General features: G+C 40.8%; 1 protein-coding gene across 2 annotated transcripts in view; it reads left to right on the top strand.

The window, feature by feature from the left end:
• The window catches only part of GATA5 (GATA binding protein 5), a 39,573-nt gene extending 18,652 nt beyond the window's left edge, over positions 1-20,921 (top strand). Inside the window, exons 3-8 of one of the 2 annotated variants that reach the window (XM_075347773.1) lie at positions 4,624-4,793; positions 7,661-7,810; positions 17,999-18,124; positions 18,238-18,319; positions 19,313-19,434; positions 19,625-20,921. In XM_075347773.1, the coding sequence (XP_075203888.1) occupies positions 4,624-4,793; positions 7,661-7,810; positions 17,999-18,124; positions 18,238-18,319; positions 19,313-19,434; positions 19,625-19,774 (800 nt within the window). In that variant the 3' untranslated portion in view covers positions 19,775-20,921. The remainder of the gene's footprint in view (positions 1-4,623; positions 4,794-7,660; positions 7,811-17,998; positions 18,125-18,237; positions 18,320-19,312; positions 19,435-19,624) is intronic. The other variant, XM_075347774.1, reaches the window with a different exon arrangement.
• The last annotated feature ends 6,718 nt before the right edge of the window (positions 20,922-27,639 follow it).

Genomic DNA, 27,639 nt, shown 5'->3' with positions numbered 1-27,639 from the left:
TCGGGTAACCAAGCAAAAAGTGCTTTGCTTTTAGTTAACCGATATTTACCCTGGATACGTGTGCAGGGAGGCCGACACTTCCCCGCTCGGCTCCGCCCCCTCCAGCACTCCGCATGTATACACACACACACTCACCTGTCCCCAGCCCTGCAGTCCCCATGGCACTGACGTCCGTAGCGCCACGGCCCCTCTCGGCTCCACCCACCCCGAACTCCGCCCCCCGCACACAACAGAGTAAGAAAAATGAATTCTGTTCTTTGTTAGCCATTGTACAATGCCTCAGTCACATGCGTCAAGCAACGCATGTGACTGATGCAAAACAACGGAAATGTGAACCTAGCCTTAATGAAAATTAATTAAAATCCAATGTCTAATTCTTATGTGTTCTTATGCCCCGATTGGAAAAAAAACCCTTTAATTTTTACCATCCCATATGGATTTTGCACAAAAGCACAATGAACAAGAAAATTTTTTATTGTAGCCAAAAATGTACACAATATTATATATATATAAATTTATTGAACATTCACTCTGCAACTTCACACTAAATTAATTCTTGCGCCTTTTCCTTTTCTCCTCAAAGCTTCTCTTGATCCCTTTTCTCTCATAGAAGGCCTGCGGATCTTCTCTGTAGCATCCAGCAGTCGTCCTCCATCATGTTCACGTTTCATCTACCTTGGTATCGTCGTTCCATCTCCTTGATATCCTGATGAAATCTTTGTCCTTGCTCTTTGCTAAAAGCACTAAGATTTTAAAGAAAGTAGTCCAAATGGGAATGTAAAAAAATGTAACTTCAAATTAGTCAGACATCCCAAGGCTTTGAAACGTGTAAGCATATTCTCCACAATGGACTTAAATTTTGGATCTTTGTTACCTAGAAATTTTTTCACAACATCTTTCAAAAAATCCCAAGTACGTTTCTCAACAGCTTTCATTTTCATGTTGGCCTTTATGTGTTTCCGAATATTTGGACTCACAAAAATGCCTTCCTTCAGTCTTGCTTCAACAGCCCCTGAAACTTGGTGCAAAGGTACTTAAACGTTTCTTCTTATTTCGGCAGAGCATTAACAAACTGCTTCATCAGTCCCAGGTTGTACGGGGGGTGAATAGTTCTTGTTTACCTCAACACTTCACAGGGAGGTTGTGTTCCTAGCTGGGTGCGTGGACTTCGGTGGTGCAGGTTATACCTTTTAGAATGCCGCTTGTTTCTGGCAAACCAGGACCAATCTGCAGTGAAGACAGACACAGAGGATAGTTCTGCTTAAACAATTCTTTACTGGACAGCTTTAACAGCTCTCCCAACCCAACTTTACACATGAAACAGCAGGCACGTAACTTAAGCACAGTTTCCAAAGCACAAGGCACCGTTGGACATCATTTGTTCTGCATTGCTTCTCCATCTCCTCATTACTTTTTCAGATGTTTCCAGTTCTTCCATCGTCAACCAGCCTAGATGCGAAAGTCATTCTAGTCCACCTGCGGTTTCACGTCTTCCCAGCAACAGAGATTTCCAACACTATTGAACTTGCCGTATAAGACTTCTTACTCATCTCAAGTTCATTCCCGTTTCGGTCCGTTCCCACTGAGCTATAAGTTGCACTGGGTCTTATGCTAAGGATGCTCTTCTGGACCCTTCCTTCCGGGGTCACCCCGTTCTTGGCAAGAATTAGGTTTGATGCTGACCTTCCATATGTCCATCTGTTTCCTCAGATCTTGATGTCTCACTCAAGTCTTTGCTGTTATAGTAGCCAAGAATCACCCACTAGTTGTGGGCTTTAGCACCTATTTGACTTTCAGGTTCATACTAACTAGTCACTAGCTGCTCACTATCTTCTAAACTAAAACCAGTCTCTTACTGCAAGAGCTAACCCCTCCCACTTTGGGCTAGTCCCATGTTTAACTATTTATGCCCCTGCAGTTATTTTGTTGTTGAGCAGATCTTTCTTACTCAACAATCCTTTACATAACTCTGTTACATCTTACATAGCACTCCTATACCTTATCACTTTGCATAAAACATCACTTTACAAGACATTGACATGATTGGTGTCTTCAGGGGAAGGAACACACAACCACCTCGGCCACTCATCTACATTTAATGTGGAGTGGTGGCAGGAGAACGTTAGTGGGATCAACTAAACTTTCCGCAACTATGTGCTTGAGTCCAGGTTGCAAAGATGTTCTCGTTGGCCAACTTTTTTTTACTTCAGTGATGAGTCCTATCTCGGCTTTTCCATTCACACAAAAAGCATGGTTACTTCGTGTAACCTCCTTGCTGCCCAAGGAGCAAAGAAAAAAACTTTAAGATGACCAGACATTGACTATCCTTGATCCTCGTAATTAAGTTTCTTATGAATTAAGTCTAAATTCTCATAGCTTTCCTTTAATGTTAAATTATTCCATCAGCCCTGGAACATCACTGTTATACACTAGAGCACTGTCTTGCTAAAAGTATGGAACCAATATCTTTTCTCTGCTCCTCTACCATGAAAAACAGGTACCAGGAGCTAGCAGGTGCTTTTCCTTTAGTGTAGAGCCTAAACATTCTGCAAAATATTTAGGATGGTCTAAGTCACTGAAGAAATCATTTACGGTAATTCGAGCTGTGAAAAAAGCGGTTGCTCATTGTCACTAGCGTGAAAGTCCTCATGAGAATCCCACTCTTCATGTTCTGAATCTTCTGAATCAGGTGTATCTTGAAGTATGAGTTGAAGGGACAGGTATTCCTGAACCATGAGGCACAGAGCGAATCGCTGACGGGAGGTTCTGGTATTTAATTGTCTTCTTATTTTTAAGGTTGAATCCCTCCATGTTGTACCTATAACAGGGGCAGTCATCACTATGATTTTACGCTTCCCTTCAGATCATAGCATGCCAAAACAAAAGCTTTTTCTTCCCTTTAGACTACTATCGTAGTTATTCTACACAAACTTGCATAAGAAAATCTTATCTACACACAGCAGCCAATCGCAGGACAGCGTCCATTAAGTTCTAACCAATCTTATGACCCCAAAATCATCCACCAAAGGTCACACAAATGGGACAAATTATGGTGCAAGAAAAATCCTATGTAGTCAGTGTTTGTGAAAAAAACTGCAGGGGGTGGCATTTTTTCAATATTTTGTATTGAGTTCAGAAATCAAAAGTATATGAAAATCACGTCTTTTTTTACCCTATGCAGACATGTGGCTACAATATTTTTTTTGCAAATATAATTATTTTGTGGTGCGGATCAAGTAAAGCTCATAGGATCTGAATAATATTATATATTGTACTTTTAGCTTTTCACTCCTGTTTTACTCCTCGAAGTATAAATAATTGTCCGATCCCTGCAGATTCTACATTGAACAATACTTTCTACTTATGATGAGGATTTTAGGATTTTGTTTAGACTGTGGAGGGATTTTGCTCACATAACCATTCGTTTTATGCTGTAACATTTTTTTATTTCCCTTTGCGCTCAGTGGAATGGATCATGATTTTGCTATTGGGAAAACTTCAACAAGCTGATGCGGACTGTTCATTTTATTATGTGTCTGTATTCAGTAGTTTGAGTACATTACAGTGAAATGAATAAATTAAGGTTCTTTTGGGGCCCACCTTTCATTAACCTAATCGTCACTTAACCTGATAATATAGCATCTTTGTGATTTGTTCTCAGTGATCTGGATTCTCATATTAAGACCTAGAAACTGTCAACGAGCTGCTGCTGACTGTTCTTTTCATAAGTTGCCTCCGTTCAGTACATGTGGTGCATTATGGCTTTATACTATGAAGAAGTTCAGATAAATCCCTTTCAGTCAAGCGGTCTTTACATGCTGCGATATCATTAATGAATTATCGTTGGGGTCACGTCATTAGTGACGCACATGCGGCGTCATTAACGATATCGCAGTGTCTGACACGTTCGAACGATCTTAAACGATCGCAAAAGCGGGCAAAATCGTTTGCCGCGGAGGGGTCGTCCTGAAGCAAAAAAACGTTGTATGCATGTTAGCGATGTTGTTCGTCGTTCCTGCGGCACCACACATCGCTGTGTGTGACACCGCAGGAGCGACGAACATCTCCTTACCTGCGTCCACCGGCAATGCGGAAGGAAGAAGGTGGGCGGGATGTTTACGTCCCGCTCATCTCCGCCCCTCTGCTTCTATTGGCCGCCTGCTGTGTGACGTTGCTGTGACGCCGCACGACCCGCCCCCTTAGAAAGGAGGCGGTTCGCCGGCCAGAGCGACATCGCAGGACAGGTAAGTCCGTGTGACGGGGATAAGCGAGGTTGCGCGCGACCAACGGGGGCGGGAACGATCGCTTGCGATCTTGCTAGCGAGATCACAGCGTGTAAAGCCCACTTTAATTCATGATTCGGATGAAATTTACATCTTAGCATTTTCTTTTCTATTCCTATAATTTTGTCATATGGCCAGTTTTAGAGGGCACAATGCGCTTAAGTTGTAGGGTCCCCATTACGGTCAAAATGTGCAGACCCCTTTCTGGTGATTTCAGTTCCCTTCAGTAGAATCAGGGATCAAGTTTAGTATTTCGGTTTTGTAAATCTGATACTTTTGCCTATTTATTCATTCTTCTTCAGCCCTTATCACTAATTATTTTACCTCTTCCTGTCCACAGAATATCTTGAAGATTTTCACGCCGAAGGAAGAGAATGTGTGAACTGTGGAGCAATGTCCACCCCTCTGTGGAGACGAGATGGCACCGGACACTACCTGTGTAACGCCTGTGGGTTGTACCATAAGATGAATGGAATCAACCGACCGCTCATCAAGCCGCAGAAAAGACTGGTAAGAGGTCTCCTACTATTTAAGTGATTCATTAAGGTTTGACCATCTAAAATGTAGAGTCCCGACCTCATCCCTGTATTGTGCGTATGGTAGAATAGACATGAGAACAGGGGCACTGGCAGAGAACAGTACATGGTTACTTTACTCCAAAGGTCAAAATAACAGTGCTTTTAGGTAATGCTTTACTGCCAAAACCATAGACAGGTTCAAAAAGAGGTCTTACTGCTACCATTCCACTTTCATGACCCTATGCAAGGGATAAGACCATCCTAGAGTGGGCCTCTCTCCAGAGACCCTATTCCCGGTGCATGATTTTACAATGTTGTATAGAAACCTCTTGTCGAATTATAAACAGAAAGTCTCCGTGATACAGAGTGTAATGGAAATCAGACACACAGATACGATACGGACCCCTAAATGTCCATGGCTCACAGATCCATGCATATCTGTAATATGGTCATGTACATGTGCCCTGTCTTTAAAATACTAAACATAGGCATTTATCAAACCTATGGAACACGCGTTAGAGTAGAATGAAAGTCCCGGCCATCAGAGCTGACAATCTAATGTAATCCGTAATACCAAATATGGTCTATATATGATATTATATCCGCTAACCTATTAAAGGGAGATCCTCTGGAGGTAACGTAACTCCTAGAGTTTTCGCTTTCACTTTCCGCCGTCTTCACCAATTTTTTCTTTTAAACACCATATGGGGAAGCTGTCTGCCCTAGACCTTTTATAGTACAGTTGCTTTAGATTAACACCAAGAAGTCAGATTTTCTGCGAGGTGCAAGATCTGAGATCTCCATAAAGCTTTATGTGTGAGGATGAAGGCTTATTTGGGGCCCCCGCTCGGGAGTAAGCCACACTCTGAAAGCGGTCAGTCATGTTCTCTCCAGAGTATTACTGGTATTAATATCAGCTTCTGGAGAATCCATCACATGATAAAGATTTACACAGTGGAGACGTCTGCATCTGCGAGAAAAATCGAAAAATCCTACATTTAGTCTCCGTCCTTTAATTCTGTATTCCTGCTATAGATGAGACTGCTTCAAAGAGCTCCACTCTGTGAGAAGTTATCACTATGTGCTTCTCTGCTTTTCCTAATCTTCAGGTATACACAGGTTTATGCTCAGTCTGTAACCATGGAGATACATATGTCTGCATTAGAGCTGTATACACACAACTGTAGGGTATTATTTTTTTTTTCCGCCACATTCCTCATTAGATTGAGAATTGGGCTGTTTATAGAAGAAGATACTCTGGCAATCTCCTGACATTATGACTGTGGTCACTTTTCTAAAAAGTGGTTTTCCCCTGTATTTTTAAAGTTATCACTGAAAGCTTCCCTGATTAAAGGGAACCAACCAACAGGTTTTTACATAAAAAGTACAAACAGTGCCATACTGGCGCTAGCATGGTGAATTAAATCATACCTTCAGTTTAGAGATTGGAGGCTTTATTGCAGAAAAATCCTTTATCAAAGCTTCAGAAATTACATGAGCATCGGGGTGGTGCTATGTGGGTCGGGTCTTGTGTGAATATTCCTCACCTGTGTGCTTGGCTGGCAGCTATGTATATTTGTCCCCTCCATCGCTGCCAATATAGTTATGGACAGTGCTTGTGCATGCTGTGACTCCAACGCCATTTTATTGAAGAGTTCCTGTAATCATTCAAAATTCTACTGCGCATGCGCCAGCCATAATTATAATGGCGGTGACAGAGAGGAGTAATTTAGATATCGGCCAACCAAGCACAAAGGGGAGGAATATTTACACAAGACCTGACCCACATAGTACTGCCCCGATGCTCAAGCAACTGCACCAATGATGTCATTTCTAAATCTTTTATTTGTACAGTGGTTTGAACATCGGGGCGGTACTATGTGGGTGAGGTCTTGTGTAACAATTCCTCCCATATGTGCTTGGCTGGCCGATATCTAAATTTCTCCCCTCTGTCACTGCCATTATAGTTATAGCTGGCATGTGGGCAGTAGAGGGTTTTAGTATTACAGGAACTCTTCAATGAAATGGCGTCAGTCAGCATGCACATACCACTGTTTCTAGCGCCATTTTATTGAAGACACTGCCCTTCTGCTTCTAATTTGTCGAATGCTAATGCTATGGGCTATTGTGACTGAGCGTACTCCTGCGGTGTTGATGAGGGCAGAGGTTTGCAAGTGCGCATGCGCAGCCAACAGCACGAGCATTCGACAACTTGGAAGCAGGAGGACAGTATCTTTAATAAAATGGCAGAAAGCAGTATGTACATGCGTTGTCTCCAGTGCCATTTTATGGAAGAGTTCTTGTAATTCTTCAGGATTCTACTGCACCAGCCATAACTAATGGCGGTGATGGAAGAAAGATATTTACATAGCGGCCAGCCAAGCACATAGGGGAGGAATATTTACACAAGACCTGACCCACATAGGAGCACTACGATGCTCATGTAATTTCTGAAGCTTTGATAAAGGATTTTTCTGCAATAAGGCATCCAATCTCCAAACTGAAAGTATGATGTCATTTACCATGCTAGCAACCGTACTTTGTATGTGAAAAACCTGTTGGTTGGTTCCGCTTAACACTAGAAGTCCCAGAGAGGGGTCATTTGACATTTCTACCATTGGAACCCTAAGGAGCTCGAAATTCCTGGGACTTCTAGTGTTAAAGAGAAAAGAGCCTCTGTGAGTCACTCTGCAACATCATGCCAGTCCAGCTAATCAAAATAAGGGACGTAGGTAGGCAATGGTTCGCCGGGCTCCCGTCCAGTAGCCATGCAATGCTGACATGGTGGCTGGACCAGGGTCCTGCAGATCAATGTGCTCATCTCTGGTAGTTACCATTGTAATCTGTACCCCACTCCAGCTGTCTGTCTCCGCCGGACCAGAAGAGATGACATTGCAACCACAACAGTCACTGATTGGCTCCAGGGTCGCGTGGTGTTCAGGACATCATGACTTCCGATCCAGCGAAAACTGTTGGAATGGCCCCACTGGTGGAAGGCAGATTACAATGGTAAGTATACTTTTTTTATTTTTCATTCTGCAGAATGGCTTCCTAGTGATAACTTTAAAATATAGTGGAATACCCCTTTAAGAAGAATGAAGGATGGGACCACAGCTAAGAAGTTTGTTGGAGATTGTCAAAGTATCTTCTTTACACAGCCCAATTCTCACACTAATAAAGTTGTGTGTATACAGCTCCTATGCAGAGAAATGTATCTCTATAGTTACAGACTACATACATACAAAACTTGTATGTACCCCAAAGATAGGAGACGGAGAAAGTAAATCAACACATGACTGCAGGATCACACTACATGCAGCGACTGTTTGTGGTTTATCCATGGGCACGCATAGGTCTGCATAGAAGATGTAGGCACAAAATGGTAGTTGTTATACACAGGCCGTTTCTAAAAGCTTTAGGCATTTTCCCACATTGAGCATTTGGTGAGATTCTTACCTCAGTATTTGTAGCCAAAACCAGGAGTGGGACAATCAGAGGAAAAGTATAACAGAAACACAGCACCACTTCTGTATTTTATACCCACTCCTGGTTTTGGCTTACAAATACTGAGGTAACAAACTCACCAAATACTCAAGGTGTGCACGTGGCCTAAGAAAACCATTAAAGTTCAATCTCGACCACCCTTTACACATGCATGCTCAGTTCAGCTAAGCGTGCATTTGTTTTCAATGAGGAGAGCGGAGTAAGCCGCTATCAGACAATTCTGGCTCTGGCTTATCTTCCCTGAGAACAAAGGATGAAGGGTAAAATGTAACATGCCCCATCCTTCTTTTCCGCGTCATCATCTGGAGAATTGGGAGGTCCCTAAACAGATATGACCGTCAACACAATTCTATTGAAAATGTCGGGTACGGACAACTTTCTCTGATGTGTCTGTAGTGTAATTGTAAATTAAAGTCAAGAATACGAAATTATGTCATATATTTATATGGAATGGATGTACTGGAAATATGCCTCTAGTACTTCAGGGGTAAGAGGAAACAGAGCTTGTGGCAGAATGGGTGAAGGTTGCCATCTCCTCAGAGTACACAGCCATTAGCAGAGAGTGGCTTTACCAGGGCAACATGGAATATAGATGTAATCACATAGCACAGGTGACAGGTCATTTGCATTGTGGTCTTTATCCACCTACAGGATCCAGCCACCTGGGGCTGACACAGCCCGAGATATTTACGTGGTATATTATAAATGGCTGCTATATGAATAAGGCAGGACTTTGTCCCAGGAGATTTCAGTAATGTAGATGGCCACATGATAGTGACTGGCAGATAGAATCGGGGCTGTGGTGCCTGAGGTGGTCCTGTATGACAAGTGTTATAAGGCTGAGTTCACACTCTGGCATTTGTTTGATGACTGAAGCAATCCCACATAAATCTAAGGGGTCAGCTCTGGGACATAGGAATTGAGCTTTTTTGGGCTTATTTGGCTGAGGAGGATTTGCAATGGATTTCATCCTTTATATAGGAGAGAAATCCACTGTGAATTCTTGCAGTATTTCTACATTATAATGATCATTTGCCAGTGCAGAATGTGCCCTTTTCTTCTAGAAAGGATTAAATAGGATGGGGCCAACAAGAACGGAATATTTCACATCAGATATCATGATGTGGTCTTATGAACTGGCTCCATATTGGGGCCCTATCTAGATATTAACATTGTGGTCCTCTTTGGTCTACTTACCGCTTAGAAGTTAGATGATACGGTATTTGCGTTATGCTAAATCGTTGATTGTATCTGTGTCTGCAGGAAAAATATCTTCTTAAAAAAGTAGCTCTCTCCATCATGTAGAATACTAAGGAGCATTACTTCAAGAGATGGAGAGGGAGCAACACAAAGGGGAGAAATGGGATATTGACCTGTGCATGAGCCCCATACCAACAAACAGGCCTCATCTATTAACCCTTTAGTTATCAGAGAATTTGTTTTTGTTCTTTCGTTTCTTTCTCACCTTCTATCAAGAACCATATACCATAATCTTTTTACTTTTTTTCATCAACATGTTTTTTACAAGAATATGTAGTATTGAATGACATCTTTTATTTTGCTATACACTGTTCTGAAAAACAGGAAAAAAAATCTAAACGGAATGAAATAGTGAAAATAATGCAACTTTGCCTTTGTATTTTAATATTAATTTTATGGAATGCTTTGAGCTGTAGAAATGTCTTAGAACCATGATTGTCCAGGTCAGTGCGATAACGGTAATACTAAACTTGCATTGAATTTTTTTCCAGTTCATCTGATGAAAAAAAATTCAGAATTTAGTGAAATTTTATTTTTGCTTTGTGCCACTATCTTCTGAGATGCGTGACATTTTTATTTTCCGGTTGTTAGAGATGAGTGATGACTTGTGTTTTTGATTAGTGAGTTAACGCTATTATTTATACGTTTCATTTTGGGATACATATGACATTTTGATAGCTGTTTGTTGTATTTTTTTTAGATAAGTTAGATGACACAAAAACCTTGCAATTCTGTTGTTTTTTTTTCTACTGTGTTTATTGTAGGAGGTTAGGTCTATTTTTGATAGATTAAACTTTCACGGATGTGGCAATTTCAATTACATTTTTTTTTCCTGGGGATTGATTTGAATCAATCCCCATTTATATAAAAAAATTTGTCTGTGTATGTGTATATCTATCTATCTATCTATCTATCTATCTATCTCACTCTTTATATATATTATATATATATATGTATAGTATATATTTAATAATCATATTATATATTATTACACATAATTATATATAATTATACGTAATAATTATATAATGTATGATAATTTTATACGTCTGTATATATATATATATATATATATATATAATTTTTTAAATCTATTTCTTTTTCTTGCATTATTTATTAGTCTCTGTAGGTGACTTGACCTTGTGATCATACGAATCGTTTATACTATATGGTGCAATACTTACATAGTTGCATAGGTTGAAAAAAGACCTAAGTCCATCTAGTTCAACCTTCCTCCACTAATTATACATTTTGTCCCTAAGTCACATAACCATCAATGTTGTGGGTGCTGAGGAAATCATCCAGCCCTTTTTGAAAAGCTGTTATAGTGTCTGCCATTACTACCTCTTGTGGTAGGGTATTCCACAGTCTGACTGTTCTAACTGTAAAGAACCCTTTCCTATTTAGCTGTCAGAATCACTTTATTTCCATTCGCAGTGTATGCCCCCTGGTCCTTAATACTGTCTTTGGAAGGAATAAGTCATGTGCCCGTCCTTTGTATTGACCACACATGTATTTATACATATAAATGAGATCTCCTCTGAGACGACTTTTTTTCTAAGCTAAACATATCTAACTTTTCCAACCTCTCATCATATGGGAGGCCTTCATGCCTTGTAGTAGTCTAGTTAGCCGCATTTGAACTGATTCTAACTTCTGTATGTCCTTTTTAAAATGCGAAGCCCAAAACTGAATACTCTAGAGTTGCAGTATATAGTGAAAATTGAGGGCTCCTATACGGTGCTGAGCTTCATAGGAATACCAAGATGGCACTAATAGGGGTCTTCAGGATGTCTCTGGCTGCTATAGTAACCCATTGGCTCCCTGCGATGATGTTGCGGGTGGGCTAATGGAAGCCGATACATGCAATCACTGGTTCATTCAATTTAAATTCCTTTGTCAGAGATTGATAGCTCTAATAGGTTAGCAGCCTTGGCCAATTCTCAGCTCCATTTTATCTCTATGTATCCTAATAATGAATTATATTCTATTAATTAGGGCCAAAACTTGAGTAAACCCCCCCACCCTCAGTTCCAGATGCTGTACAGGCTCACTGCACCGCATCCTAGATTTTATCCATCCATATAATGATACTTTTAGTAATAAAGCTATTTGGGTTTTGGCCCGGGCTGCTCGTCTTCCATATCTACGACATCTGAGATCGCTTTATAGGAAATCATTTTTTAGTTTGGAAATATCTTTGGCGAGCAAACTTATTAATGTGCAGCAATTTGTAGTAGTGCATTGAGCTGTTCACATTACAGCACTGCTCGGCTGACAGATGGTCCTATACCGTGCAGAGAGACCAATGACCTTTCAGCTACTTTGTAGGGGAGGGGATCAGATCGGAGGGTCGTTCACAGAGGGTTAGTGCACGTTCAGTTATGTCGTCAATGCACAGTTCATTTAGAATTGTGTATTCATATTCATTGTTCTGGTATCTGGCTGCCTGATTGTGAACGAAACATTTCACTCCATGTTACACAGAATAATATTTGTCATACCCACTGCCTGTCCATTGTTGAGAAAAGTCAAGTGGGCAAATATGAGACCAAAAGCCCCTTTACACTGGCACTGGCATTGTAATTCTGGATTTACATGTATTAAGCTGGGTTTACACACTGCAACATCGCAAAGGACATCGCTGTAACGTCACCGGTTTGGTGACGCAATAGCGACCTCCCTTAAGCGGGCTTTACACGCTACGACATCGCTAATGCGGAGTCGTTGGGGTCACGGAATTCGTGACGCACATCCGGCCGCATTAGCGATGCCGTTGCGTGTGACATCGATTAGCGATTTTGCATCGTTGCAAAACAGTGAAAAATCGCTAATCGGCGACACGGGGGTCCATTCCCAATTATCGTTACTTCAGCAGTAACGAGGTTGTTCCTCGTTCCTGCGGCATCACACATCGCTGCGTGTGACGCCGCAGGAGCGAGGAACGTCTCCCTACCTGCCTCCCGGCCGCTATGCGGAAGGAAGGAGGTGGGCGGGATGTTACGTCCCGCTCATCTCCGCCCCTCCGCTGCGATTGGGCGGCGGTTCAGTGACGTTTCAGTGACGTCGCTGTGACGCCGCATGGACCGCCCCCTTAGAAAGGAGGCGGTTCGCCCGTCACAGCGACGTCGCCGGACAGGTAAGTATGTGTGACGGCTGTGGGCGATGTTGTGCGGCACGGGCAGCGATATGCCCGTGTCGCGCAACAGATGGGGGCGGGTACCCACACTAGCGATATCGGGACCGATATCGCAGTGTGTAAAGTAGCCTTTAGTCTTTGCTAAGTCGCTGGTGAGCTGTCAAACAGGCAAACCTGGCCAACAACTCAACAGCGATCCGGACCTGCAGAGCGAACTAGCTGGTTGTTGGGGACGTTGATAAGCAGCCTTTTGAAAGGGAAGTTGCTAACAAAGTCTCTGCAAAGTCTTTCACACACTGAAACTTTCCAGCGATGCATGCTGCACAGCGGGAAACAAAGGACCTAGGAATGGTCCTGAACGATTTGTAACGATTACAACTTCACAGCAGGGGCCAGGTCGCTGATAGGTTTCACACACTGCAACATCGCAAACAACATCGCTATTGCGTCACAAAACCGGGGACGTTACAGCGATGTCGTTTGAGATGTTGCAGTGTGTAAACCCAGCTTTAGCCTTGGCCATTAAACAACCGTCAATCAGCTGAATTTACGCTATTTAACTATTGTTTAATGGCTTTTTTTTTTTAGACAATTCCTTGGATACAGATCAATTGGTTATCATAGGGCATATAATACTTTTGTTTTCACCAGCACACATCCTCTTTACAATTTTCATAAAATTTGGCAGTTTTTTTTTTTAAATCATAATCTTTATTAATAAAAACAAAATTAATATTCTTTCCATTTTTACAATGGCCACTGGTTTTTAGACTGCTAAATCCTGTTTTTTCAGGTAGAGTTTTCAGCAGTCTCCTCACAGGCAGGATTACAAGCACAATAAGGCTGGCGCCATACGAGCACTACTACGAGTGCATCACATGACACTCGGATCCCGCTCTGCTGGAGTGTCATGCCACTGTGATGCGATCGCAACAGAGGAGAAGGAGAGACTAATCTCTCTATCGCCTCCATTGTCAGCTGATGCATATATTGCACCTCACTCCGCTATACTGCGAGTGCAATGCGATGTTTCTCTCGCACCCATAGACTTATATTGGTGCGAGAGAAAACAAATCAGATTCCACCCACAGTATCGGACCAAGAAAACAATCATTCATGGGAGCGACCCCATAGAGTAACATTGGTCTGAGTGGAATGCATTGCATTTTACTCACTCCGTTTTACTCACCGTGATGTTACAGCAGACCATGCTTCCCCTCCATTCACAATTGGCCTTGGCACACACTCATTAGATGCTTCAATACAAAAAAAAATTGTGGCTATGTACATGTGTTGTTTCCTGAAACAACAGGATGTTAGAGTCTAAAAAAACCCTAATGGTCAGTGGTGAAAAATGCAAGCGTTTTATTTTTATATTTAACACGGATTATGATATGTGAAAGAAAGCATTGACAAAAATATGATAAAAATACATTTAAAATAAAAACTTGGATAATTTTCTGATGACACATTCTCTTTAAAAACCATTGCACCCAACCAGTGTTCCCGCATTCATTGGGTGATTGCCAACATATTTAGATGACCCAATAGTAAGGAAAGAATTGATCCTGGTGATAATCATCCCCAATTATTTGCCCATCTAACTAGGTTTCCACTTTACCAAGGATCCAAAAGGCTCTTCTTTGAATTGAAGGTCCCTATATTGAAGGCTAGACCCCGTAACACCTATTTTCTCCACTGACCGTAATCATTTATCTTTTGCTGTCTCAATTATTCTAACTTTTCATGAACTTTTACTGACATCATGAGACTGATGTGGTGATTCAGCTTTGCATGTGCGGTGCTTATCTACTTCCGAAAATGACCTACGGTATGTGGTTTTCAGGTAGTTTAGTCTCTGATCATCTCATTTTTTTCTTTACTAGAAATGTTATTTTTCGTTCATACACATATAATTACTCCATAAACCAAAGATGAAACAAAACATTGAAAATCCTCTTCCGTGATGAAACATGGCGCTGTTCTCTTCTATATAAATAAAACGCACAGTTCAAAGTTTGGGACTGAGGTTCTTCCAGACAAGGTCAGGACGTTGCCAGGGAAATGTGACCGGCCCCTTTCGTTTAAAGTAAACTGAGAGGAAATTAGGAGTAAAATATCGTTCTTCTCCTGTCCTTGACAAGCCCCTGGGCCTTGCAATCGTCCATCACTAGCGCTCAAGATTTAGGATTTAGGGAGGAACATTTTCAGAGACAATATTTTTGGAAGCAGCTAATGGAGACTCTGCCTTTCTCTGCCTGTCTCCAACTCTGGAGCTGCCAACAAATAATGACTTAACCCTTACCAGGCAGGGACGTATTGCAGACCTTCCAAGATAAAGTAAAGAAATAAACACCATAGTAATTTCACTACATTATCCATTACATAGCCACAGAGCTGTGCACACATTTTACCCATTCATAGACCCAGATTACACAAAAGGGAAATATTAGCATTACTTATTGGCTGTAGTAAGTACCTATAGGAACACTATATAAACTTTTTCCATGTAGAAACCCTGTCAAAAATCTGGACCCCTTAAATTTTTCTGGAAATTTGCAACCAGGAACTATAGTAACTCTGATGGTGGCCTCCTCCTAGTGCCCGATTCATCCAAGGTGTTTTTGCAATTTTTCTCAACTTGAAGCTAAATAAGGCGTGGCGAAGCCTGCCCGGTAAATTCATCAACATTTATATGGGGTTAACTGAATGCAAAAAAAACAAAACAGAAAATATACTCCTAAAATCAGTATTTATTAAAGTAAAATATTAAAAATGCTCAAAAATACAGAGCATAATGACTCTTATATTATCAAAAATAGTTAACTGGTCACGTGCGGTGAGTGGGAGGACAAGAAGGGTGCAAAACCAACTAGTGAGGAAAGGGGCACTAGTTATCTCAACGTTAATAAATGAACTCTAGGTAGCATGGCTCCAAATCTTATAGTTGGAAATACGAATGGCCTATTGTCCTTAGGGATATATAGGGGGATGGTCTATCCCTCCCTTTTAGCTACCTACCAGCGGAGGTGCACCATAAGGTATTGGGTACCCCCCGCTCCTCGTCGGCTTTCCCTAAGCTGTCCCTTGGACCCGCAAGTCGCAAGAAAACCCACCACCAAGAATGGAAGTGCAAAATACTCAACAGGTCATTATCAAAATGTGGTTACCTAGATAGATTGGTAACCCTGATGCAGCTTAACCTTTAACAAAAAAGGTGAAGCAAGAAAATTCTACTGTATAATATATTTTGCATCAGATTTGGGAATCCATACACAGTTCTTTAGTATGCTCCTCATGCAATAATAGCCAATTATAACTGTACATATGTACATTCATGCACAGTTTAAAATGATGATATTAAATACCAATATACCGATGATGTATAACAATAACATATAATCCCAGCAGGGAACTTATCTGCTGGGGTCACTGATAGCAAATCCCAATCCCATGGTAGGTAGCTAAAAGGGAGGGATAGACCATCCCCCTATATATCCCTAAGGACAATAGACCATTCGTATTTCCAACTATAAGATTTGGAGCCATGCTACCTAGAGTTCATTTATGAACGTTGAGATAACTAGTGCCCCTTTCCTCACTAGTTGGTTTTGCTCCCTTTTTGTCCTCCCACTCACCGCACGTGACCAGTTAACTATTTTTGATAATATAAGAGTCATTATGCTCTGTATTTTTGAGCATTTTTAATATTTTACTTTAATAAATACTGATTTTAGGAGTATATTTTCTGTTTTGGTTTTTTTGCACTAACACTCCTAGTATAATTTTGTTTGGTTGTAAGTTAACTGAATGCAGACTGATTAGAATAACCCAAATCTTTTCAGTCCTTAGTTACTTTTAATTCGTTCCATTTCCAATGTATTAGGCAAAAGGAATAAAGATCTCATACGTAAAGGGTGCATGTCACTATGAAATCAAGACACCATGTTGTAAAGAAGGGGGGGGGGGACAAGCAGATTAATATATAGTTTTATTAGAAAATATTCAGTATAACCTGTGCTTTCATCCTTTATTTGTCTGCTCTTTCTGGAATATATGGTCCAGTGGGCGGAGCTATCAGTGACTGACAGCTATCTCTGCATGTACTCTTATACAGGGAAGGCTGTCAGTCACTGATTGGACCACCCACTGGACCAAAAATCCCAGAAAGAACAGAATAATAGATGGTGAAAGTACAGGCTATACTAAATATTTTCTCCTAAAACTATATAGCCATCTACTAAGCTCGGCCTGCTGTATTACATGGTGCCTGCATATTAGATGGCATTTTCCTGGTAACAGGCTCCCTTTAACTTACTGGCATCCCACCATTGTTTAGGGTTACAATGTTTCTGAGTGTTGCCATAGCAGAATCACACAGATAAATTATGTTCTAGAGTGTTACACGTACGCTGAGGGGATTTTTCTTTCTTCCCCCCCTCCACCACCATCACTTTTTCCAGTCTTATCATTGACACATCCATTAGGTTCCTAATTATTTATTTCTTTGTGATCTCTTATAAAGGCCAAAAATAATCCACTTCAACTTAGCTTTCTTGACAACGGTGTGCTTTTACCGGAGAAAAGATGAAGTGCCGCAGATATGGCAGTCTCATAGAAGAGTTTTCATATCGGACTAATTATTTTTTGGTAAAAAAAAGACGTGGCGTCCCTCCCTATTTTTCATATCCAGCACAGGAACAGCAGCAACTGCGAGCTGCAACCCTCAGCTGTCTGCTGTACCTTGGCTGGTTATGAAAAATAGAGGGGATCCCACTCTTTTTTTCTTTTTTTTTTAATTATTTGATTTATTTAAAAAAAAAAAAATGACTTGGGGGTCACCCCCATTTTTCTAAAACCAACCAAGGTACAGCAGACAACTGGGGGCTGATATTATAAAAGTGGGAAAGGCCATGGTTATTCGGCCCTTTTCAGCCTGACAATAGCAGCCCGCAGCCGCCCTAGACGTATTATAATAAGTCTAATTCTCCAGATCCAAGCTAATTTTCATGGATGAGGGTTCAAGTATTTTATAGAGAAGACACATGAAAAGTGACAACTTCTTTTCTGGTCCAGAAATATGGTCAATAAAGTTGTCACTTAACCTTCCCAGGTCCAACTTCTCTAAAATGTATTACACAGCAGGGCGTAATGGTGAGTATATGTCAAAAAAGAAGTAAAAAGTAATACCTAGAGGAAAAAAAGACTAGGAAATCTACATTATTCTCCAGCTTGGTGCAGAATCATAGTTACTGAAAACAGCCAAGTACCCACACCTTTCTCTTTCGTTGCAGTCTTCCTCTAGACGTGCTGGACTTTGCTGTACAAATTGCCACACAACCACTACAACCTTATGGAGGCGAAACTCAGAGGGAGAACCCGTGTGTAATGCATGTGGTTTATACATGAAGCTGCATGGGGTAAGCACAGAGTCAACAGTACTATTTCAAATATAGGTTGAATGAATCTCTTGTAAAATAATTGATCATAAAGTATAAATAGCAATAAATCAATGTATTCCGTCTCTGTCTAGGTGCCTCGTCCATTAGCCATGAAGAAAGAAAGTATTCAAACTCGAAAGAGAAAACCCAAAAATGTTAAAGGGAAAACAACAGGTAAAAGACTGAACAACTAAAAGTTATAGAATAATTCCATAGAGCCAATAATTAAGCATACCCTCAACAGATACTATCCTTGATAGATAATATCCTTGATAGATATAAACATGCCCCTTCTAGATATTACCATATCCTCTACAGATGAAAGCATGTACCCTATAGATATTGTATAGACATATCCTTTATAGATATAGGCATGTCCTGTATAGATACAGTAATTAGCTCTGTTGTTATTTACACCCGTTTCTGATCCCAGATATTATGTGATTCGGGCAGTTTCTGCAGGAGAATGTAAAGGATTTTTTATAAATAAAACTTCAGGAAAAGTAACAACTTCTTTAAAGAGGTCCAACCATCAGGATTTTCATATAATAACTAAACCCAGTGCTATACTGGCGCTATCATGCTGATTCTAAACATACCTGTAGCTGTGAGATCAGATGTATATTTTCTAAAATATAGGCAAGTAAAATTTGTGAAATGCACTGTTATTTGATAAGAGATGCAGCATAATATCTAATAGGTGGGCTGAATTTTGCTAGTTATTCCCACCCCTGTCTGCTTGCCTGTCCTTCCTTCCCCCTGTCTTTCCTCCCTCCTTCCTCCCCCTGTAATAACAGTGACAGGGGAGGAAGGACGGGCAGGCAGTTAGGGGCGGGAATAACTAGATATTCCGTTGCACCTATCATCCAATAACTGTGCATTTCACAAAGTTTACTTGCCTATATTTTACAAAGTATACATCTGATCTCACAACTAAAGGTATGTTTAGAATCAGCATGATAGTGACAGTATAGCACTGGATTTAGTTTATATATGAAAATTTTGGTGGTTGGTCCTCTTTAAATTGTCTGTTAACACAGACATTATTACATTGTGTTTTTAGTGTCTGTTGAAATTTTTTTTCCACATTAGTTAACATGTATCACAATAAATTCTAAACCTATGTTTGACTCACATTCAGTCTTAATATGGTGGCATTTCTTTCAGGGACAAACACTTCTGCCAACAATTCACCATCATCAGTTACAACAGACACCACTCCGGTATTAAAAACAGAGCCAACACTATCTGCACAGTACCCAGGACAGTCAGTAGGACCTTGCTCCCAGGTAAGAAAAAAATCTCTGCGTAATATCAAAATATCATAAAATATCATAGAATGGTCTAATAAGGCGATCACATAGCATCTGTAGGGTGGAACCCTTTGGGCTTCTTCCATCTTTGAAGGGCAGAGTTATTTTCCAATGTCCCCCAATCTGGAGTTCTTCACTCTCATGTATTGTTTTGTTCAATTTGCAGGGTCAAAGCCATGCAGATGAAATCGTAACCGGGTCTCACGAGCTAAAATATATTCCTGATGAATATCCCTTTAGTCCAACACTGAACCAACACTCAGGACTCAGCGTTCCTCTCCGTCAGGACTCATGGTGTGCGCTTGTTAATGCCTAAGCTTCAGAACTTTAATGGAACAGTTAGGGACAGATACCTCTACTTTCTCTACACATGCAGAAATGAGGCTCTTCCCATTGCTCAGAGGACAAAGAACAAAACTGGCACTTTTTCTGGTCGGACATTAGGAGCTTGAACTCTATATTCTTAAGGTCTTTCACATCAGGAGAAGAGGACCAGTATCTTTATAGAAGCTGCATAATCTCATGTGAGATCCAGAAGGTGGTGGGACAGGGTCCAGATGACAATGGTGGACTACTTCAAATGATTAGTGTAGTTTGGTAACCCTTGATACAGCACCATGGGGATTTGCTAGTTTACCAAAATATTAGATGCCTTCGACAATCAGAAGAAACTCCAACCTTTACTGTTCAGATAAACCAGAGACTACTAACGCAACCAACCTGGAGAATAAAATGCATAAAAATACAAATAAAGGAAAATCAAAAACATTTCACTTTGAAGCAGAGACTATTGCGAAATTGCCAAATGATTCCTTCCTTTCCTATTACCTTAAGTGCAATTAGTTCCACCCTTGAATAAAAAGTGATAATGTGGCACAAAGAAAAATAATGAATGACGTTGGCACAATTTCCAGTGCACCTTTTTCATGTAAATTATTCTATTTTTTGTTTTTTTCTGCTTTCAGATTTATTATAAGAACTAATTTGATAAACTGCTTGTTTCAGGCAAAGTCCAGTTACTTTTTGTGAGATCTTTAATTTTCATTGTTATACTGTTTAAGCCTTCCTATGGTCACACATGTAAAGAGGATCAATCCACAGAGTTCACATACACACTGTGTACATTACTAAATAGATGTCTTATACCCAATGTGATTGACATACTTGCTTTGAAAATCCATGTCAGAATGATTCTTTATGAATACTGAATCTCAATCTACTCCGACTTAGCCTGATTGACCTCAGTGTCCCTCCTGCTGTTGAAATCTAACACTGCTCAGTACAAGCTGCAGCTGTCAGCCAGGCTGGAAGGGTGCTTGGAATTTGAATTCACATTGACTTTTGAGATGGATTTTCAAAATAACTACACCAGTCTCATCAGGTCAAACAATGTAATGCAGTCTATGGGTCAGTGATAAAGCTGCTGCCTGCCATGTTACAGGTTATAAGTTCACACACTTCCAAAAATCTATTTAAAAATGCATGCAGTTTTTATAGTGAAATCTGGTGACAAATCCTCTTTAATGTAAATAGGACCTATTGCCAGTTGAAAAGTGTTCTGGTTTTGCTCTTATTTTATTTATGCTGCTCCCATGAATATTCTGTTTTGGGTTTTGTTGTTTTTTTTCAAAATCCCCAATACGGTTCCAGAAATATAAGACTTTTTATTTCCTGGTAATTTTTATGGTCTTTGTAAAGGGGGCATTGCTCACAAGGTAGAAAATTCAGAGCAGTCTGAAGACACGGCCCCTTAGAATCCTGTGAATCATGCTCCCTTGGTAAAAAAATCCGTAAGACCATAAAAATTAACAGCAAATAAACAGGTTCTTATATGGTGAATTAAGAGAAAAAGTAAAATAAAAATACTCGAGCAGCGGGATTAAAATAATAGCAAACCCTGCCCTCTTTAAGCTTGGTGACAAGTCCTCTTGTCTTTAGATGAGAAAATGTAACTACTATCAGCCACCACTAGAGGGCGCTCAGAAGCTTACTGCATACTGTTTATTCACTGTTCTCAATTACAACATAAAGTGACATTTTCTAAGTTGAATACAAAAAAACCCACCAATGCCATTCACCACTTTATTATGTGTTTTATACACTTTTTCTGTTTTGCTAACAAACAACTGTTATTCCTCCTTCTGTCTGTGTTATTACAGGGGGGAGGAAGGACAGGCAGGCAGACAGGGGCGGGAATAACTAGCAAAACCCGAACTACCTATTATATATTCTGCAGCACCTATCAATCAAATAACAGTGCATTTCACAAGCTTTACTTGCCTATATTTCAGAAACTATATATCCGATCTGACAACTAAGGGTATATTTAGAATCCACATGATAGTGTCAGTATAGCACTGGCTTTAGTTTATATAGGAAAATCCTGGTGGTTGGTGCTCTTTAAAGTACAACAGCGCTTTCAGATGACTTTTCAGAATGAGTTTTCATGTGTTTACATGTTGTGTTGAAGAATGACCAGTCTCTAGCAAAATTTATTTTAGCCAAACACGTTTTACTTAGGGAAACATATACATTCACAGGCGCACACATTAGTATTTTTGAATCCTGCATTATTTAGTAGTTTTGCCATCTGAGGGCTCCATTCACTAGATGCTACAGGAGGTAGTTTTTGTGTGATCTGCCGCTTTCTCTCCAACTTCTCCCTCCTTCCCTCTCCTTTGTCTGTTAGGTATAATTTGATCCCTCAATCAAGACAGATCTGTAGACAGATTTGAGCAGTTTTTAGCAGTGATTGATCAGTGCAGTGGAGAAAGAAGCATACTTCTATAATAAGATATCTTACAAAGTTTCTTAACTTGTTACTATTAAATTATGGGGTTGGGGGGAGTATAATTACTCTATAAGCCCCATCTTTTGGTGGCTACAGATGAGGAACATCTAGATAATCGTTCTCCATAAAAGCAAATTTGGTGTTACATGGGAACAGCTAGAAGAAAGTTTTGCCATCTGAGGGCTCCATTCACTAGATGCTACAGGAGGTAGTTTTTGTGTGATCTGCCTCTTTCTCTCTCCAACTTCTCCCTCCTTACCTCTCCTTTGTCTGTTAGCAGGTATAATTTGATCCCTCAATGAAGACAGATTTGTAGACAGATTTGAGCAGTTTTTGACAGTGATTGATCAGTGCAGTGGAGAAAGAAGCATACTTCTATAATAAGATATTTTACAAAGTTTCTTAACTTGTTACTATTAAATTATGGGGTTAGTGGGAGTATAATCACTCTATAAGCTCCATGTTTTGGTGGCTACAGATGAGGAACATCTAGATAATCGTTCTCTGTAAAAGCAAATTTGGTGTTACATGGGAACAGATAGAAGAACACTGATATTATGACTTGGCCGGAGGTAGTTGGTTGATTTAATGAAACTTCTAGAGATGACCTTTATATTTTTCATATTATATTGTATCATACCAACCTTTTACTTTATTGTCCTGCCCCTTGATCACTGTAAACATCAGTATATTTGCCGCAAGTATCTCCCATCACCAGCAATTTCTGCCTCAGATAAAAGTCGGCTCCACACTTTCACTAAACGACTCACTAAAAGATCTTCAAAAGGACGACTACAGTTTCTTATCCGTTTTATTAACTGTTTAAGAAAGAAAACAAGGTCCTTCCTTTCTCAGCCTTTGTTTGACCTCTGCACTAGAGAAATAGCTGGTTCTGTTCTCAGGACAGAAGATGTAATACATATGGAAAGGTGGATTTCATATAGAATTTATACGTTCGCTCTCACTCCGCAGGATAAATCAAACTGAATTAAGGTTACAAGTCCACAGAAATTAATGGCCTTCTTTCCTCCGTTTGCTCAGTAGCAGGCATGCTCTGAATTTTTTTTAAGGTCACTATAAAATGAAGTGTCGTTGTATATCTACAATGACACGATGTCTTCTCTCGCTTCAAACCGTATTTAGTTTATATGATCTAAGATTTATATATACTGAATGTGGTTGATTTATACAGGTACAAAGCTCTGTGTTACATTAGAAAAGGATCAAATACACATAAAATTAATGTAAAATTAGATTTTATTGTTATCTGTGTATCAGACACATGTTTATATGCCCGAGCCATGGGGGGTGGAACAAGGTATTTATGGCAAAAACTGCTGGTAAAAAGTGGCAGAGTATTCATACCAGCCATAACTTTGTATGCATGGTAATACCAGCAATAGTAACCATAAAAAAGTACTATCCATACTAATAGTAATCCATACTAATACATATACAACAGTATCAGTTTAAAATTCCTAAGTAGTAGTGCCCACATAACAGTACCAGCCATAATGATTCTCACATTATAGAATTGTCCGTACAATAGAATTAGGTATATCAACGTCATTTCCCAATACAAAGTGCCCATATAATAGTCCTCATCCAACAGAATCATCAATTCCAATATCCATATAGTAGTATCATCAGCCATATGAATGTAGCAATAAAGGCAGAGTGTCCATACATTAGTACCAGCCATACTAATTGTTACATAATGTATTATTCATACTATTATGCATACAATATTATCATCCACATTAATATAATATTTCCATGCCTACTGGCCACATAACATTACCAGCCATAATGATCCTCACATTATAGAATCATCCATACAATAAAATTAGCTATATCAATGTAGTTTTCCAATACAAAGTGCCCATATAATGGTCTTCATCCATCAGAATCATCCATTCTAATGTCCATATAGTAGTATCATCAGCCATATGAATGTAGCAATAAAGGCAGAGTGTCCATATATTAGGACCAGCCATACTAATCGTTACATAAAGTATCATTCATACTATTATGCATACAATAGTATCATCCACATTAATATAATATTTCCATGCCTACTGGCCACATAACGTTACCAGCCATAATGATTCTCACATTATAGAATTATCCATACAAAAGAATTAGCTATATCAATGTCATTTTCTAATGCAAAGTGCCCATATAATAGTTCTCATCCAACAGAATCATTCATTCCAATATCCATATAGTATCAGCCATATGAATGTAACAATCAGGTCATACTGTGCATACATTAGTACCAGCCATACTGATCGTTACAAAATGTATCATTCATACTAAAATGCATACAATAGTATCATCCACATTAATATATTTCCATGACTAGTTCCCATTTAATACTATCAGCCATACTGATCCCCACATAATTTATAATGAAATCAATACAGTAGTAACAGCCAAACCAATGTAACACTCCAGTGCATAGTGTCAATATAACAGTATCAGCCATACTGAGCCTCACATTGTTGTATCCCCTATATCAATATAATATCTATTGGGTTATGGTCATGTCGCATTTTACACCCTATGTCAGGTCAGTGACTTTGTCAGGGCCCTCAAAAATGGGATTCCGGACATATACACTGACAGTGCCATTGACGTCAAGGATACAGATGGAGTCGCTATGTGCTTTGTCGGACAGAATTTTCGTCAATATCCAACTTATTCAGACAGGCACCAAAAAAACAGTTGATCACATTTGGGTGCCAACGTAAAACAGGTAGATACTGACATAAATAATGTCTGACAGACCACATAGTTACTCCATCTGTGTCATAGAAGTCAATGGCACCGTCCTCGCATACGTCCAGGTCCTGTTTCACCGGACTTTAGACAAAAGCCCTGACAGAGCCACTGACAACAGGCTAAAACCTAATGTGAACATAGCCTTATCTGGCTCTTCATTTATGGAACAAAACTGGTCCTCACTATTGTGGCCATATTCACATGAGCAATATTTGGTCAGTGTTTTACCTCAGAATTTATATCCAAAACCAGGAGTGGATATAAAATACAGAAGTAGTGCCCGTGTTTCTATTATACTTTTCCTCTGATTGTTCCACTCCCAATTTTGGCTACAAATACTGAGGTAAAATACTGACCAAATACTGAGGTAAAATACTGACCAAATACTGAGGTAAAATACTGACCAAATACTGAGGTAAAATACTGACCAAATACTGAGGTAAAATACTGACCAAATACTGACCAATACAGAGGTAAAATACTGACCAAATGCTGATAAAATATTGACTAAATACTGAGGTAAAATACTGACCAAATACTGATAAAATACTGACTAAACACGGAGGTAAAATATTGACCAAATACTGCTAAAATACTGACTAAATACTGAGGTCAAATACTGAATGTGTGAACGTGGCCTATATTTGACAGTTTAAGCCCTGTCAGTTTTTAATGTTTATTATTTTGAGTGAATTATATATTCATTAATACTTTGTGTGTTACTTAATTCACAGATAACATCCCCCACACATTTCTCATATATCAGTACCATCCATATCTGTACTCACATAATAACCCCATCCCTACCAATATCCAATAAAGAGCATTCGGTATATCATTGCAGATGTATCCTTATCATGCATAGTCCCCATTTAATAGGTCCTGTTGAATTGGGCTTATATAAAAGTATCAAATGTGCCTATTTTATAACATTTTACAGTGAACTTACCGTATATTACTACTGACCATATCAGATCTCATTGCATATCATATATTGATATAACAGTGCCGGACATTTAAGTCCTTATACGATGGAAACAGCCATGGAGATATGTTGGGGGAGGTTATATTGGCCTATGCCTTCCTCAGATACCAACCCTCTGTAGGTACCATAACGTTGGCAAATTAGAAACAAGGGAGCTTTGCCCTATATGCCACAGTATTTGGGAGCATAAGGGCTTGTGCTAGCCCCAGTAAGTTGACACCTATTTATATTTTGCCATATTTTTGCTTCTTTGCTTCTTCCAGTTGTAAAAGCCCCATCACCATTATGGGATGGACATACCATTGGTGCAACTGTGGTGCCCTGGCCTAGCCAGGTCGTCATAGATAACACACAAACACCCCCCACCCCCATTAGACAGGGACACCACTCAAACAAAAACCCTTGTTGCCTCCCTCCAGTGTCTGATGTCCACACCAGGTGGGGCGGAGCCAAGCGGTTGGCTCCACCCACCGAGGAGTTCACAGTCCTGGAGGCGGGAAAAGTGACAGCGAAGTGTTGGAGTTTGAAGTGAGAGGAGCAAGCACTTGGGTGTCTGGGTTTGTAGCCCAGGCACTGACAGCAAGGTTGGCAGACGGTGGTGGCCGTCTGCAGGAGTGGTGGAGCAACGCGGAACTGTAGGACTGGGGTTGGGAGACGGCCCGCCGGTACCGACCGGGGAGCGAAGTGAAGCCAGCACACACAGGCAGGGCCATCGGACCCCGACCAGGCTTGGAGTCGCCGTCAATAGTCAGATCCGAATGTGACTGGAACCCCAGGGGTTTCATAGCAGCAAAAGTCCCGATTGAAGGCAACCGCCCACACCGTGAGGGTATACAGCTACCGCCTAAGGCTAGAGACCCAAGGGCCAGCACCTGCGGGCATACGGGCTCCTCCGGTACCCATACACCGGGGAGCGGACTACCGAATCCATAGTAGTCAGAAGGAGAACATCAAGCTGCAGGGAAAGACAGCCGCCATCACCTGTCCGGGGAGAGACACTGCAGCCGGCTGCGGGACCCGTCCATCCAGCCGTTTGGTTTACCGAGGACTTTGTACCTTTCTTGCTGAGTGAGTACACCCGTGCCATCCGGCACCGCGCCGCGCTGTCCCTGCAACCCTGCACCTCACCAACGCTGCCTCCCCGTCACATCATCGGGCCCCGGGACCACCGACCCCTACCCACGGAGGGGGACAACAACATCCCAGCTGCTCCTTACCATCGCTCCCGGGATCCCCGTCATCAGCAGCGGTGGTGCCTATCTGCACCACGACCCGTGGGTGGCGTCACGGACTAAATTCCCCAAACCAACCACCCCTTTCACTCACGGGTGAGGAGCGCCGCTCGAGTCCCCGGATCCGGTCCACCGCTCGAGCCACCGAGCAGCCATCGCAGCAGCGCTGGACCCGAGCGTTAGCGAGCGCAGTGACGTCCTCCCCGCCCGCGACACAACCTATGCAGCCGTACAGGGACCCAAGAGGTAAGGGGGCCCATTTCCACCTCCAAAACAGTTGGAATGTTTGGGCTGCAAGGGGCCTATATATACGTTCCTTGCACAGGGGCCTTGTCTGTCTGTGTCTGACAGTGCATTGGGCTAAAGTTGGCCGATATCTGCGGGATTGG

Source organism: Anomaloglossus baeobatrachus, chromosome 5 (assembly GCF_048569485.1).
Source record: "Anomaloglossus baeobatrachus isolate aAnoBae1 chromosome 5, aAnoBae1.hap1, whole genome shotgun sequence".
Classification (NCBI taxonomy): domain Eukaryota; kingdom Metazoa; phylum Chordata; class Amphibia; order Anura; family Aromobatidae; genus Anomaloglossus; species Anomaloglossus baeobatrachus.
This window is presented reverse-complemented; position numbering and strand designations above follow the sequence as displayed.